The sequence below is a fragment of the Schistocerca piceifrons genome, chromosome 11 (genome assembly GCF_021461385.2).
Source record: "Schistocerca piceifrons isolate TAMUIC-IGC-003096 chromosome 11, iqSchPice1.1, whole genome shotgun sequence".
In the NCBI taxonomy this organism is placed as follows: domain Eukaryota; kingdom Metazoa; phylum Arthropoda; class Insecta; order Orthoptera; family Acrididae; genus Schistocerca; species Schistocerca piceifrons.
In genome coordinates this window covers 133,844,974-133,862,563 of record NC_060148.1, presented here as the reverse complement: position 1 = coordinate 133,862,563, position 17,590 = coordinate 133,844,974, and the positions used below count along the sequence as shown (strand labels likewise).

The 17,590-nt window shown below is 43.1% G+C and overlaps 1 protein-coding gene across 1 annotated transcript in view; it reads right to left on the bottom strand.

Annotated features, from left to right (window-relative positions):
• The window catches only part of LOC124719963 (E3 ubiquitin-protein ligase MIB2), a 215,178-nt gene that overhangs the window by 4,158 nt on the left and 193,430 nt on the right, over positions 1-17,590 (bottom strand). The window contains exons 17-18 of the mRNA XM_047245178.1: positions 9,153-9,165; positions 7,331-7,488 (exon numbers count right to left, since the gene is read on the bottom strand). Of these exons, the coding sequence (XP_047101134.1) occupies positions 7,331-7,488; positions 9,153-9,165 (171 nt within the window). The remainder of the gene's footprint in view (positions 1-7,330; positions 7,489-9,152; positions 9,166-17,590) is intronic.

The window sequence follows — 17,590 nt, the reverse complement described above, 5'->3', positions numbered from 1 at the left end:
CAGATCTTGCATTAAAACTCGAGTATTATCCAGAAAGTACAGCAGCAGAACACTAACATCGTACGTCTGTAGGTGGATACATAGGGTGCCTCTCACAGCATTTTCTCTGTGGTTTTGCCAAATATTTGCAGATTTTTTTTTATGTAGTGTGTCTGTTGTCGGCTCAAACAAATACTGTTCGGCACATTTTTCGTACGACACCCAGAAGGTGTAACTTTGTTCCCCGTTATAAACAAAATGATTTTTAAAATGGAATATTACACGGCCATTTGATACAGCAGTCCCAATTCGTCAAGTGCGATATTCCTTTTATTAATACGCATTAACAGGGGCAGTAAAATGTGAAGAATAACCATTACTCCCGTAGTGGAAGCGTCGCCACGGTCCGAGCTGACTGCTGCCACCGTGGAGCAGCGCTACCGATTTGCTGCCTCAGTACTGCTGTACTCTTCACGTTTTACTGTCCCTGTTAATGTTGTTGTTGTTGTTGTTGTCTTCAGTCCTGAGACTGGTTTGATGCAGTTCTCCATGCTACTCTATCCTGTGCAAGCTTCTTCATCTCCCAGTACCTACTGCAGCCAACATCCCTCTGAATCTGCTTAGGGTATTCATCTCTTGGTCTCCCTCTGCGATTTTTACCCTCCACGCTGCCCTCCAATACTAAATTGGTGATCCCTTGTTGCCTCAGAACATGTCCTACCAACCGGTCCCTTCTTCCAGTGAAGTTGTGCCACAAACTCCTCTTCTCCCCAATTCTATTCAGTACCTCCTCATTAGTTATGTGATCTACCCATCTAATCTTCAGCATTCTTCTGTAGCACCACATTTCGAAAGCTTCTATTCTCTTCTTGTCCAAACTATTTATCGTCCATGTTTCACTTCCATACATGGCTACACTCCATACAAATACTTTCAGAAACGACTTCCTGACACTTAAATCTATACCCGATGTTAACAAATTCCTCTTCTTCGGAAACGCTTTCCTTGCAATTGCCACTCAAAATTTTATATCCTCTCTACTTCGACCATCATCAGTTATTTTGCTCCCCATATAGCAAAACTCCTTTACTACTTTAACTGTCTGATTTCGTAATCTAATTCCCTCAGCATCACCCGACTTAATTCGACTACATTCCATTATCCTCGTTTTGCTTTTGTTGATGTTCATCTTGTATCCTCATTTCAACACACTGTCCATTCCATTCAACTGCTCTTCCAAGTCCTTTGCTGTCTCTGACAATCACAATGTCATCGGCGAACCTCAAAGTTTTTAATACGTGTCGTTAAATCGAATATCGTACTATACTAATTCTGGACACACAATATTTTGCTTTAAAAACAATTCTGTTTGTAATGGAAAACAAATCGACTCTTTCCGTCTACACGTGGCAATGCATGAAAGACGTGATTAGCAGTATTTGTCTGGGCACACACGACCTACACACTACAAAAACGAAGTTGCAAATATCTCCCGAAACACCAGAGAAAATCCACCTGACGGTTCTTGGGAGAGATACCCAGTATAGCTGATACCTTTTATCAGTTCTTTGTCTAATCATTGAACTTAGGATTAGATTCCTAAATGAAACTTTAACGCTCCAGAATAGCTCATGCTGGTTTGAAATTTTGTGTTAAGTGAAAACTGTGTAACATGTGTGTGCAGGCCGCAACATGAAAAAATTTTATTTTTTCAATCTCTATAGATAAGAGCAAGTGTCCTGACAGAATCACTGACTCATCATCATCCAGCCCAAACCGCTAAGCATAGAAAATTGGAATTTGGAGAGCGTTTTGATCTTACACTCTAGGCACCATTTAAGAAGGGATTTTTCAAAATTCCACCCCTAAGACGGTCAAATATGGAATGAAGGGTTTTTTTGAAAAATGTCACTATTAAGGCAATTCTGAAGGTGGAACTGTGAAAAATGATATGTTTCTCAGTCAGAAACAAAAAAATACTTGTTTCAACATTTTTGAAAACTGAACCCCTCAGGGAGTGAAATAGTGAGTGAAAAAATTTTTTTTCCCTTTTTGTAAAAGAAAGAACTACTTAGTATTTTAAAGGTACATCTAGGTTAGAAATAAAAATAATATATTTTAAATGTTTTTGGATTTCAATCCCTAAGGGGGTGACAGGGGATGAAATGTTTTATGAAAATATTTCATAATCCAAGCATTTTTAAAACAAAATCTATGAGAATTTGTATTTGGCTTCTCAGTTAGACATAAAAAATGTGTGTTTCAGTGCTTTCGGAAACCCAACACCTAAGAGAGTAAATAAGGGATAAAAGTTTTAATGGAAATATTTTGCTAAAGCAAAATATTTTTAAAGCTAAATCTATCAAAAATGGTATTTGATTCTCAGTTAGAAATAACGAAATATCTGTTAGGGGACGAAAGTTTCTACCGATAATCACCACAAGAACTCAAAAGGCAGCATCAACAAAAACCTCTGAATCCAGCTACCAGAATCATTTTTTGGTCAGATGTACATTCAGAGAAGACCAGGCTTCTACTACCTTAATTAGCAACACTTTTGTAAGGTGGTGACACAACTAACACTGCCTTTAAACTCCTGTTTAGCCTCATCAAATTTAAAATGTTTGTATGCAATATCTCTAGGCTGAGAAGTGTTCTCCAGGAGTGTAAATTTATTATATGGGATGAGAGTACTATGGCCCACAAAGGCAGATTTGAAGCAATTAACGAAACTTTGAAAGACATAAAATGTGACGATCGTGCGATAGATGGAGTTCCTGTGCTCTGGCAGGGGACTTTAGCTTCCTTTTGTACGTAGAGGAGCCCGAGCTGATGAGGTTAGGATGTGCATAAAATCTTCGCATCTATGGCCCTATTTCACGAAACAGCGTCTAAAGAAAAATACGGGAGTCCATGTAAGAGGTGATAAGTGTGCTGGAAAGTTTTCTGAACATCTGCTGAAAATAGGGAACAGTAGTCACAATCTTAAAAAACTAACAGATAGAATTTACCCCAATATTTTGATTGTACGGACGAAGTTCACAGACTGGATGTGTGAACAGGGCGTACAACACCCGAGAACAACAGATCTGGCGCTATTAATGACATACTACTTATGTCCTTTTGAGGGTCATAAATGGAATATAGTTCTATGGAGTCAGTGTGGCAGACAGATGACGTGGTCCACTAACCAGTGGAGTTCCTTAATAGCACTAACCCACCTGATCATCTTTCTCCCAAACTTCTCCTTAAGGTTAGTACATCTATCATGCTACTACTGTGGACCTTGAACTGCCTAAACTTTGTAATGGTACTAGACTACGAGTAACTGCTCTCCACAAAAACATTACCAACGCCACCATTCTTACCGGATGTGCTCGGGGTGAACCGGTATTCATACTGTGAATACCATTTACACTGTCTGACAACCCATTTGAGTTCAAGCGATTACAGTTCCCCCTCGCAAGCCCACTTTGCAATGGCGCTCAATAAATATCCTGGCCAGTCGTAAAAGTTGGCAAGTGTCCACCTAGGGGAGGACTGCTCCTCACACTGGCAGTTCTACGTCGCCTGTTCGAGAGTCAATTCTGAGAGCAGCCTGGTGATTTTGCGCCAAACACTACAACCGGCAGTGTGGTATATCGAGAATAGCTTCAATAACTTCCAACGTCCTGCCTGCATCTCCGTTACTTTTAGACCAGGTACACTGTTTCTAGATTGCTGACTTGTACACGTACAATGCGCGTAAGAACTTACGAGGGTGGTTTGAAAAGTCTTCTGAACGCAATAGGAAAAAAAAGTACTTACATCACTGAAACCTTTTCTATTTTTCAATGTAGTCTCCTTGCAGATTAATGCACTTGGTCCAACGATGTTCGAGTGCCTCGACCCCATCTCGAAAAATGAGTTTCCTCCAGGCCAGCAAAGTTGTTGTCAACTCAGACTATCAGTTATTCGTCTGAAGTGAATCTTTGACCACCAAGAAAAATTGTCAGTTTTGGGAAGAGCTGGAAGTGTGACGGAGCCACATCACGTGAATAAGGCGGGTGTGGCAACAATTCGTACCTTAGTTCGTGTAATTTTGCCATGGCGATGGCAGGTGTGTGGGCGCGCATTGTCTTGATGGAAGATGACTTTCTTCCTTGCTAAACCACATCTTTTGTTGCAGGAGGTTAGTGCAGTATTCTCCGGCAATTGTTTGCCTAGTGGGGAGATAATCAATAAACAGAATCCCATTCGCATCCCAGAATACTGATGCCGTGACCTTTCCTGCCAAAGGAATCATTTTTGCTTTCTTTGGCTGCGGACAATCAGCACATTTCCACTGCTTTGACTGTTGTTTTGTCTCTGGTGTATAGTAGTGCACTCAAGTTTAATCTGTGGTTACAAACTGGTGCAAAAAACCTTGTTCATTTCTCCTAAAATGGGCCAAACATTGTTCCAGGATGTCTGTTCTCGTGCGTTTTTGATCCAGTGTCAAGAGTCGTGGCATCCGTCTTGCAGATATTTTTTTTCCATTTCCAATTCTACAGTTAAAATGTGGAATGTCCTTGCAAATGAAATCTGGCAAGCGTGAGCAATTTCACACGCTTTCAATCGGTGATCGTCTGTGACCATTTTGTGCACTTTTGCAATGATTTCTGGAGTAGTGACGCATCTCGGCCGACCTCTGTGCGGATCATCATCTAAGCTCACCTGACCAAATTTAAATTCATTTGTCCACTTGGCAACAGTTGAATATGAAGGATCAGTCACCCAGTGTATTCTGGAAATCGGCACGAATGTCCTTTGCTTTCATACCTTTCTTTCCTCCCCCCCCCCCCCCCCCCCCCCCTCTCTCTCTCTCTCTCTCTCTCTCTCTCTCTCTCTCTCTCTCTCTCTATTTGTTTAGTCGGTTCCGACTCTTCGTGACCCCACGAACCAAATCACGCCACTTTTTCCTGTCTTGCACTTTCTCCCGTAGACCTTCCAGGTTGGAACACATTGCTTCTGTGATGCCATCGATCCATCCCATCCTCTGACGTCCTCTTCTTCTAGTTCCTTCAATCTTCCCCAGCATTAATGTTTTTTCCAGCGAGGCATGCCTTCACATTGTGTGTCCAAAGTAGGTCAGCTTTTGTTTTAACATTAGACCTTCCAGGGAGAAATCTGGTTTAATTTGCTCCAATATTGATCTGTTAGTTCTCTTTGCAATCCACGGAACTCTAAGAAGTTTCCTCCAACACCACAATTCGAAGGAGTCAATTCTTCGCCGTTCAGCCTTTCTAATGGTCCAGGTCTCACATTCGTACATCACAACTGGAAAGACCGTAGCCCTCACAATACGGATCTTTGTTGGTAGTGTTATATCTCTGGACCTTATAACCTCGTCAAGGTTTGACATCGCCTGTCTACCGAGCAACAGGCGTCTCCGGATTTCGTGGCTGCAGTCGCCATCAGCAGAGATCTGGGAACCGAGACAACTGAATGTGGTCACTACCTCCATGGTTTCTCCTGCTATATCTCACGAATTGGTAGGTGTAGTTGCCATAATTTTCGTTTTCTTCACATTCAGCATAAGACCGGCCTTTTCACTTTCGTCTTTCACCTTCAGTAAGAGTGTTCTCAATTCTTCTTCACTTTCTGCCAACAGGATCATATCATCCGCATACCTGAGGTTGTTTACATTTATTCCAGCTATTTTAATTCCTGTTTCTCCTTCATCTAGCCTCGCATTCCTCATAACACGTTCTGCATACAGATTGAATAAGTACGGTGACAGTATGCAGCGTTGCCGGACCCCTTTCTGAATCTTTATCCATTTCGTTGTTCCATACATAGTTCTCACCGCGGCTTCTTGGTCAAGGTATAAACTCCGTATCAGATGAATGAGGTGATCTGGTACACCCATGTTTTTCAGTACGTTCCATAATTTGTTGTGATCGACGCAGTCAAAGGCTTTGGCGTAGTCAATAAAGCAGAGGTACACATCTTTCTGGAATTCTCTCGCTTTTTCCATAATCCACCGAATGTTAGCAATTTGATCTCTAGTTCCTCTTCCTTTCTTTTACAAAGTACTTAACCACTGCTCGAATATCGATTTTTCCATCTTCGCAAATCACTACGCGGAAACAACAACAGAGCCATGTCACCGCCACAGTTCTCTTCCGAGACGTGGCACGTGTTTACAGGCAACAGTCCAATGAATATCACGTGAACAACTTGTTGCGCTAGCACTGACCTCTTGTGGTGATTCCGTATAAATTCAATTACATTTTTTTAAAAAATGTGCCAATGTTGGGTGAAGAATTGCTTTATTAAATTTTAATGCCCTATCGGCATCTTAGTTTGCATAGACTAGATACAATGTTTGCACAGTGTGTACATTGAAACTGTAAGTAATGGATGAAAGAACATACAAATTTATGAGAACATACAGTCTATGTGAGGTAAGCAGCAGATGCTAAGCAACTTTCACATAAAAATTGTGTTTTTTGTCCGTCCCCTTTCCTCTGATGTGACAACAATCAACTAGTGCACTCCAGGAATAGGGTGAATGAACATGAGCAAAGCGACCTTGCCGTTCAGATCACACTGAAAGGCTCACCTGACAGAGGAGGAGGGCTCTCCGAGCACCGTTTGCTAAACGGAACTCTATTTTAGTGAGCTGCCGACAGGAACAGACACTCAACAGCTTACACGTCAAACTCTACCTGTTCACTTCACTTCCCTTCTCTTCTGGAATGGGACTGCAAGCTACTGGAGTTACCGTGTCTTCTTGGCTTTCCTCAAGGGATTCTACACTTTATTGTTTTGTGAAGCGCACGAATTTACATTTCTAAACATTAAGAGAAGATTCGCAGTTTTTGGACTGTTTTGAAATCTTATCAGGATCTGACCGAACGAATATTTGTGCAGCTATTTTCGAAGGGCACATTGTAATTGATAACTGCAACAGGGATATTAATCGAGAAATAACCCTGTATCATTGTTGATTTATGAACATTCTCCCGACTACACAAAAAATCTGCACACAGTATCGAGAACGACTCCAATGGCTATTACAGTGGTGTGAGGATTGGGTTGGGTTGGGTTGGGTTGTCTGGGGAAAGAGATCAAACAGTGAGGTCATCGGTCTCATCGGATTAGGGAAGGACGGGGAAGGAAATCGGCCGTGACCTTTTAAAGGAACCATCCCAGAATTTGCCCAGAGCAATTTAGGGAAATCACGGAAAACCTACATCGGGATGGCCGGACGCGGGATTGAACCGTCGTCCTCCCGAATGCGAGTCCAGTGTGCTGACCACTGCTCCCCTCGCTCGGTGAGGATTGGGGCCGAGGTGGAGGAGGACGGAGGACGCGGGGCACTCACCGCTGGTGATCCTCTTGTTGACCACCTGTCCACAGCGGAGACACTTCTTGACACGCGAGGCGCACTCCTCGCAGGTGACGCGGTGCCCGCACGGCTCGAACCGCACGTTCTCGTCTCCGAGCTCGGAGCAGACGGCGCACTCAACAGGCGGGGGTGCGCTGTGGCTGTGGCTCTGGCCCCGCGCCTCCACGGGCTGCGGGGGTGGCGCGGGAGGTGCCGAGTGCGGACGCGCCGGCACGCCCTGCAGGGGGTGCGGAGCGGCAGCGGCCGGCGAGGCTGTCGCGTCGGGTGTCGCGCTGCGGCCCGGCTGCAGAATTGCGTGTGAAAAATGCAGAACAGGAAAATGTATTTTTAACTGTCAGCGATAAGTGAAATGTGATATTATGAAATCTGCTGAGGAAGCAAATGGAACTTCACAGCAAACATAAACATAGCCAAAGCCTTGCGGACAAACAAAAATTACGCAAAGCGAAATGTAGTGTGACGAGGGCTATGCCAGAGGCATTCAATGAATTCGAAAGTAAAGTTCTGTGTACTGACTTGGCAGAAAATCCTAAGAAATTTTGGTCTTATGTCAAAGCGGTAGGTGGATCAAAACAATATGTCCAGACACACTGTGACCAAAATGGTACTGAAACAGAGGATGACAGACTAAAGGCCGAAATACTAAATGTCTTTTTCAAAAGCTGTTGCACGGAGGAAGACTGCACTGTAGTTCCTTCTCTAGATTGTCGCACAGATGACAAAATGATAGATATCGAAATAGACGACAGAGGGATAGAGAAACAATTAAAATCGCTCAAAAGAGGAAAGGCCGCTGGACCTGATGGGATACCAGTTCGATTTTACACAGAGTACGCAAAGGAACTTGCCCCCTTCTTGCAGCGGTGTACCGTAGGTCTCTAGAAGAGCGTAGTGTTCCAAAGGATTGGAAAAGGGCACAGGTCATCCGCATTTTCAAGAAGGGAAGTGGATCAGATGTGCAGAACTATAGACCTATATCTCTAACGTCGATCAGTTGTAGAATTTTGGAACACGCATTATGTTTGAGTATAATGACTTTTCTGGAGACTAGAAATCTACTCTGTAGGAATCAACATGGGTTTCGAAAAAGACGATCGTCTGAAATCCAGCTCGCGCTATTCGTCCACGAGACTCAGAGGGCCATAAACACGGGTTCACAGGTAGATGCCGTGTTTCTTGACTTCCACAAGGCGTTCGATACAGTTCCCCACAGTCGTTTAATGAACAAAGTAAGAGCATATGGACTATCAGACCAATTGTGTGATTGGATTGACGAGTTCCTAGATAACAGAACGCAGCATGTCATTCTCAATGGAGAGAAGTCTTCCGACGTAAGAGCGATTTCAGGTGTGCCGTAGGGGAGTGTCGTAGGACCGTTGCTATTCACAATATACACAAATGACCTTGTGGATGACAACGGAAGATCACTGAGGCTTTTTGCGAATGATGCTGTGGTATATCGAGAGGTTGTAACAATGGAAAATTGTACTGAAATGCAGGAGGATCTGCAGCGAATTGACACACGGTGCAGGGAATGGCAATTGGATCTGAATGTAGACAAGTATAATGTGCTGCGAACATACAGAAAGAAAGAGCCCTAATCATTTAGCTACAATATAGCAGGTCAGCAACTGGAAGCAGTTAATTCCATAAGTAATCTGGGAGTACGCATTAGGAGGGATTTAAAATGGAATGACCATGTAAAGTTGATCGTCGGTAAATCAGATGCCAGACTGAGATTCATTGGAAGAATCCTACGGAAGTGCAATTCAAAAACAAAGGAAGTAGGTTACAGTACGCTTGTTCGCCCACTGCTCGAATACTGCTCAGCAGTGTGGGATCCGTACCAGATAGGATTGATAGAAGAGATAGAGAAGATCCAACGGAGAGCAGTGCGCTTCATTACAGGATCATTTAGTAATCGCGAAAGCGTTACGGAGATGATAGATAGACTCCAATGGAAGACTCTGCAGGAGAGACGCTCAGTAGCTCGGTATGGGCTTTTGTTAAAGTTTTGAGAACATACCTTCACCGTGGAGTCAAGCAGCATATTGCTCCCTCCTACGTATATTATCTCGTGAAGAGACCACGAGGATAAAATCAGAGAGATTAGAACCCACACAGAGGCATACCGACAATCCTTATTTCCACAAACAATACGAGACTGGTATAGAAGGGAGAACCGATAGAGGTACTCAAGGTACCCTCCGCCACGCACCGTTAGGTGGCTTGCGGAGTATGGATGTAGATGTAGATGTACACCATCAGCACTGCACACCCCTCCCAAGAAAGGGCTCTGTGTGTTTGGGTCACGTCCAGTACGGACGCGTCTTATGAGGACATCACTGTCTGCACAGTTGGAATAAGCTTCGAGGCAGTGAGCGGCAAAACTGTAGGCAGTGTGTTACACACTGCGGGCTTTCAAATAACAATGAAATGGTGTAGTGTGATGGCTCTCAACTACATACCCTCAGACTCAAAGTTGAAATATTAAAAGTTTCGGCCAGTTTCGTTGTCTAGGGGCCGGGATACGTAGTTGCCGCATTACGAGCCAAATACTGCTTAGTCTAGAATACACAATACGAGTATACACATGAATCGAATGGACCGAGGTTCGCATCACTCGGCAATTGTGAATGTAATGTAGAAATTTATAAATGAAAGATTGTAATTAAATAATATCTGCAGGTGCTATCTTAACGACTTTGAATGATGAATACGATAGTAGTAGTACTTTCGAGAATGTGGTATATTTCTGCAAAACACTTATTGGTGTCGATGGTCCAGCAATTAAATAAAATATACGTTCAATAACAGGGAAACAATAGATCCCTACTGCATTCCTGCGACAACATAGCTCGCGAGATATTTACTTCTAAACGAGTAATACGTCTTCACTGCAGAAACCTCGGAAATCTCACAAGTTCGCAAGTCGGCGCTCCGAAGTATTTCTCTATCTTGTGACGACGCGCAAACTGCTGCACACTCTCCGAGTCTCTCTCTGTCGCGACTGTGCGTCCGTCACGCGGTCACGTCCAGCACTCCCCGTGTCCTGTCCAGCACTCCCCGTGTCCTGTCCAGCACTCCCCGTGTCCTGTCCAGCACTCCCCGTGTCCTGTCCAGCACTCCCCGTGTCCTGTCCAGCACTCCCCGTGTCCTGTCCAGCACTCCCCGTGTCCTGTGCCGTTCTGCCCGCAACTCTCCTCCCGCTTCCATCCAGTCTCCCCAATCACGAGCACTGTGATTGGTTAGAGCGCTCGCACCGTGTCTTAAAGCAAACACACCCACACAAACATAATGAAACACATTTGATATACTGGATTTACATTTAAATAAGTTGAAATTAAATAAATATTCCTACGGCTGGACCATAAACACACACTAATACACATTAATAGATACATAAACAAATTAAATAAACATATATAAAAGAAATAGAACAAAAGGTAGGCCAGTAGCCTAATGTCTCCGTGCTTTCTAAAACAGTAAATATTTAACCAATTTCTTCATGAATAGCATATGTTGGATATAAACAAAGACATAGATGAATAAATATATTTATAAGCATGCTACTACCATTTTTTCTTGTCAGTGTGGAGTACTTATGGCCTGACGCGATTAGTAGTAATCGGCCACTTTGACCTCCAATAGCTCGTGTACTATTCACGTTACACACCTGTAATTTATACCAATTTAGGTTACACTAATAGCTTTCTAAAAACATGCCGAGCGACGAAATCAGAAGAACCCTTTAAATTTTGGAAATTTGTTACTGGGTGTTACTTGCACAATTTACAGTCAGATACTAAACTTTAAACTAATAAAGATACTGAAAATCTGACTACACCATCAGAATCGTCGTGAAAATAATGGTAATGTACATGTCTCTTTTTGAGGTATCCTGATTTACCTGGCTCTATTCATTTCTATACGAACTGTAAAATGTCTGCCATGACGGTTTCGCAAAGTCCGCCATCTTTGGCACTCTCGGAGTGGCTTCTTCACCTACACAGCGTCACCTTGGAATTCCCAGCCAAACGGCCAATGGACCACGTGGTCCGGCCATTGTGCGGCCACCGACTAGCCGCGGTCTGCCGAGAGGCCCCAGCACGGCCACGCCAACTCAGAACTTAGAATATTTTCAGGGCGTCTCACAACTCGTCCGTTGCCTCGCAACACGTGGGTGAACTCGGGACAGCAAGAGTTGGGGAGGGGGACCTGCTCCTTCCCCCCCCCCCCCCCCCCCCCCCCAACCCTCCCAGAAAAATATGACCTTCAAAAACACGAATTTGTAGCCTGCCCCACAACACAAACACAACAATTAATAGGTAATTACAGTTCATTCTAAAAATAAGGTGGCACTGCAGTCTACTATAGTTAGTAGCAATGCAGTCTACTGGAGTTAGTAGTTGAGTAGATATAGAAAAAATTGTGAAGCTGAGCATATACTTTCTCACAACACTGATCCATTTTAATGTGGTTTATACGTTTCATATTTAGAACCTAAGGAACATGATGATTTAACACCTGAGCTTAAATATTTATCTTTTATTATTGTTACAAAAAAAAAGTCTATATTACTTTCTGTAAGAAGAAACCAAGTGTTACTTTCTGAATGAAAATTTTGTACTGCAGTGAATGATGGCTTTGGACTTCTTTTTTTCTGAACTAGTATGATCTTTGTTTCTTTCCTGATTACATCCATTTGAATCTCCTGTCTACAGATGATCAATGTATGGTAGATGTAGGTTTATTATTTTATAAAAATCGCATAAATCCTAGTAGCATGAGACTAGTATTGGACTTATTGCAGTTTGACAAACGTAACGTAACAGAACAGTTATTTTCATAGTGAAATAATAATAATAATAATTTTTTTTTTTTTTTTGCTAACACAATGAAAAATTTGCACTGCAAGTATAGATACTACAATGGAAGGAAAGCGAAGTTTTAACTGTTCTGGCTTATGTACGAGTAAAAACCTCAACAGAAATTAAAAGTCATTTCCTACCAGACATGGAGCAAGTCTAGGGAAGTGTGGGTCACATGTAATGTCGTCTCCTCAGGGTAAAATACATAGACTGCCTAAGTACGTTCTGCAAAGGAGTAAAGAAAGTCATCTGTAATTTCACAGTTATATACATTCAGTATCAGGATTGGTCGATCTGTCCCGGAAGGTTAGTTGCAGAATGCTTCATCAGTCCTAGAGAAATAACACACATCGGTTTCTACATCCAGAAAATGAGACGACAAATGTAGTGGTCTGTTAGAAAGGGAGGCAGCTTGAAGAAATGTGGGACATGTAAAGGGTACTGACTAGTATCAAGTATACCCAGAACTGTTTGGTGGGGAATCTCAAGACTATTTCTTCATTAGTATCAGTAACACCTTCCCCGCTCGAGATGCAGTTTGGAACCGAGTCAATGTGCAGCATAGCTTGGTATGACCATTTCTGCCTTTCATGTTACTTTATTGATGCTGGATGCTAATGAACTCCAGGGCTGTTTGTTCAGTTAACGATTACTGATGGAGAATGCAACCAGACGCAAAAACTTTTAAGGAGCTCTATTTTACGAATACGACTGGTTTCAGGCCATTACATTCACTTCCGACAGCTGGTTCAAATGGCTCTGAGCACTATGGGACTTAACTTCTGAGGTCATCAGTCCCCTAGAACTTAGAACTACTTAAACCTAACTAACCTAAGGACAGCACACACATCCATGCCCGAGGCAGGATTCGAACCTGCGACCGTAGTGGTCGCGAGGTTCCAAATTGATGCGCCTAGAACCGCTCGGCCACACCAGCCGGCTCCGACGGCTAGTCCTGCTTTTTGTTACAGTATAAGAATTGTTAGTAGAATGTTGTCTACTTCTGTAGTTTCTTCTAATGAACAGCATTTTCTTTCATTCTGGTATTTACGCATTTCTGGAGGAAGCAAAAAGTAAACAGCACACACATCGCAAACCATGTCACACAAACATTTTGCAGTATTCTTCATGTCAGTTGCAGTAGTAGACATGTGCTTTACATGTACTATTTTTGCCTACTGTATACAAAAATGTATTACAATGAAAGACATCACATACAGGAACATACAACACATCTATAACACATTTTAGTCAATGATCATACACACATCAAAAAAAGTTTTGCATCACCTCGGTTCCGAGAGTTCCGGAACCTGTACAGAAAATTGGAATAGATATCAACATAAACATCATTTCCATCATTTCTACTGCTCATGGAAACCATACATTGCGTGTTGTGCCACCACGCAACAATACCTTCAGAGGTGGTGGTCCAGACTGCTGTACACACCAGTACCTCTAATACACAGTAGCATGTCTTGCACTGATGCATGCCTGTATTCATCATGGCATACTATCCACAAGTTCCAGACTGTCCCTCCCCTCAACGGCGATTCAGCGTAGATCCCTCAGAGTGGTTGGTGGGTCACACACCCATGAACAGCCCTTTTCAACCTATCCCAGGCATGTTTGATAGGGTTCTTGTCTGGAGAACACGCTGGCCCCTCTAGTCGAGCGATGTCGTTATCCTGGAGGAAGTCATTCACAAGATGTGCATGATGGGGGCACGAATTGTCATCCAGGAAGTTGAATGCCTTGCCAAGATGCTGCCGATACGGTTGCACTATCAGTTGGAGGATGGCATTCACGTATCGTACAGCCGTTCCGGTGGCTTACTTGACCGGCAGCGGCGTACGTCTACCCCCACATAATGCCATCCCAAAACAGCAGGGAACCTCCACCTGGCTGCACTCAGTGGACAGTATGGCTAAGGCATTCAGCCTGACCGGGTGGCCTCCAAACATGTCTCTGGCAATTGTCTGGTTGAAGGCATATGCGACACTCATCGGTGAAGAGAACGTGATGCCAATCCTAAGTGGACCATTTGACATGTCGTTGAGCCCATCTGCACCGCACTGCACAGTGTCCTGGTTGCAAAGATGGACCTCACCACAGACATCGGGAGTGAAGTTGTGCATCCTGCAGCCTACTGTGCACAGTTTGAGTCTTAACTCGAAGTCCTGTGGCTGCACGAAAAACTTTATTCAACACTGTGGCATTGCTGTCAGGGTTCCTCCGAGCCGTAATCAGTAGGTAGCAGTCATCCACTGCAGTAGTAGCCCTCAGGTGGCCTGAGCGAGGCAAGTCATTGACATTACCTGTCTCTATCTCCTCCACGTCCAAACAACATCGCTTTGGTTCACTCTCAGATGCCTGGACACTTCCCTTGTTCAGAGCCCTTCCTGGCACAAAGTAACAGTTTCGGATGCAATCGAACTTTGGTATTGACCATCTAGGCACAGTTCAACTACAGACAACACGAGCTGTGTACCTCTTTCCTGGTGGAATTAATGGAACTGATCGGCTGTCGGAACCTCTCCATCTAATAGGCGCTGCTAATGCACGGTTGTGTACATCTTTGGGCGGTTTAGTGACATCTGTGAACAGTCAAAGGACCTGTGTCTGTGATGCAATATCCACAATTAACATCAACCTTCAGGAGTTCCGAGAACCAGGGTGAAGCAAAACTTGTTTTGATGTGTGTATATGAGGGCGTAATGGAAACTATTACCTTACAATTTTTTATGTGAAAACTCTGACACTGGCGATGCACGTATTTCTATCACAAGAGATCAGTTTGTTGATAACATCACTGTACAGTGTTTGACTTTGTTGACAGAGCCACATACTCAGCTGTGCTCATATCGCTTCATCACTATCAAAGTTACATCATCCAAGTTTTTCTTTAAATTTTGGAAACAGATGAAAATTGGAGGATGATTGATGACAGTTAACCCAAGAAATCGGAGTATTGCAGATGCTGCAGCATTAGTGTGTGGTCTGGTATTGTCACGCTGAAGAAGAGCGTGCTTCACGTGTGGCCAGTTATAAACTCAATTACAGCACACTGCTTCCCACGCACTGACATAATTATTTTGCACACCACCACATTACAGGCCACAATTCGTAGCCCTCTGGCAGTAGCGGGTTGCAATTTGTGTCAGTGAAGTGGGAAAGTCAGCCGAGTAATATGAATGAATTGTAATACCTCAACTGATACTGAGAATAGAATACCGTATTTACTCGAATCTAAGCCGCACTTTTTTTCCGGTTTTTGTAATCCAAAAAACCGCCTGTGGCTTAGAATCGAGTGCAAAGCAAGCAGAAGTTCTGAAAAATGTTGGTAGGTGCCGCCACAACTAACTTCTGCCGTCGAATATATGTAGCGCTACACAGGCATGCTTTGCAGGCACAAAGATAAATACTGGCACCAAAACCTCTGCGCCAGTAAATAAATTAAAAAACTGCATCTTCATACATTATCCGACGAAGTAAATAGACATTCTGTAATGCTCATCTTCGAATGTAGGAGCATTTCAATGTACTACGAAAATCCACTGGCGAGACTGGGATGTTTGTCAATCAAAATGGCCATGTGAATCACATGCAGTATTCTCTTCACCATAAGAATAATACGAATATAAACATTTTGCCATGTATTGTGTCATGTTTGCTGCTAACTCATTTAAATCCTGTCTGCCTAATAAACTACGAAACTAGAGTGAGACAACAGCAAACGCGGAAGAATATACATATCGTGTCATGTTTATATTCGTATTATTCTTATGCCTAATAGTGATACAGTCAGAAATGAAGCACGGCAATTGACTAGATTTTTAAATCTAAGATGACTCTTATTTCTGTGCAGAATGTAAAGTAATAAAGAGGCGCCTGCAAAGATTTTCGCTAAACTCTCGTTCAGAACATCTTCTGTCACACGTAGCCTATTATTTCGCTCTTGTTGACCATTATTAAAGAAAGCAGCAGTGTAAGTAACAACAAATAGCAGTCTCTTGCCATTGTTTCGCTAATGAGACAATTCCTCTCTCTTTATTTATTTTATTTATTTTTTTTTTTTTTTTAATTGTAATCGGCGGCAGTGCGCACTAAAGCAAGCCATGCCGTGAGCGGCGATAGATCATATACACTCATCATCAGAATGCGACAAACAATGGATGACACAGTACAATAAGGCATTTTCAGCTTAAGAGTGACGTAAACACCTATAACAAAGAGAACGGCACATATCATATCAAAGAAAAATAGGTAATGAATTCAAATGAGATGAAGCACGTGAAAAAGGAAGGGTACCCGTACAAATACGGACGGAGCGCCCAAGCATAGCAATGGCTACCTGGTAAAGCTTAACTGCTAAGCTTACTACTCAAACCAAACTACTGTAGCTGTGTCGTCATTCATTCGACTTAAATTGTGTCTCATATTACAATGGACCAACTTTGTTTTGATTTGGAGGTGTGGCCATAAACTTTTCCCTCCCCTTGAATTTCGAGTCTCAAATTTCAGGTGCGACTTAGATTCGGGAAAATTTTTTTCCTTGATTTCGAGTCTCATTTTTCAGGTGCGGCTTAGATTCGAGTGCGGGTTAGATTCGAGTAAATACGGTAAACAATTCGGAGGCATTACATTTGAGCACACCAACGTATCAGCAAAAAGTAACTGGAATGTATTTTGTGTCACAACAATGAAAAAAAATTTTAGTTAAAAATTTCCAAGTCAAGTGATTTTAAGAATGGTCAAGGAACCTGCAATCTGAAGGAGGGAGTGGGGTGGGAGGGGGGGGGGGATGTTAAGAAAGAGAATCACTATACCCTCCTATAGCCAGTACATCTCTCATACCTTTCAAACTCTTGGGAGATACTCTGCAGCAGAGGGAATTTCATTCTGGAAGCAGTTTTTTAGGGTGTGGTTAAGCCATTTCTCCAAAATATATCCTTTTTTCCAAGAGTGGTAGTACGACACAGCATGCAGGGGTAGTGCTATGAAATTCAGGAAGTGGGGAAGGATGTGGTGGTAAAAGGCTTTGTGGGTGAGCCCTGAATTGTTTAAATCTGCCAGGAGGTTTAATATAATATCTCTCTTCATCTGTAGCCTTATGCTCTGTTATAACCTACTGTGCAGTTGTTTTGCTACAGAGAGAGAATCGAATCACAAATTTTGTTCAATACCCTCTACGCTCTACGACGGTACTTTCTTCCGCGAGCATTTCTGTGCTAATAGACAAATAAAATGGCATGTAGTCAGTATATACTGACCTGGTCCACGACTGTCCCCGTCCCGGTGGAGCCAGTGGCCGTGCAGTTCTGCGTGGGCCGAGTGCCGCGGGCCGCTGCGTCGTCAGCCCGTT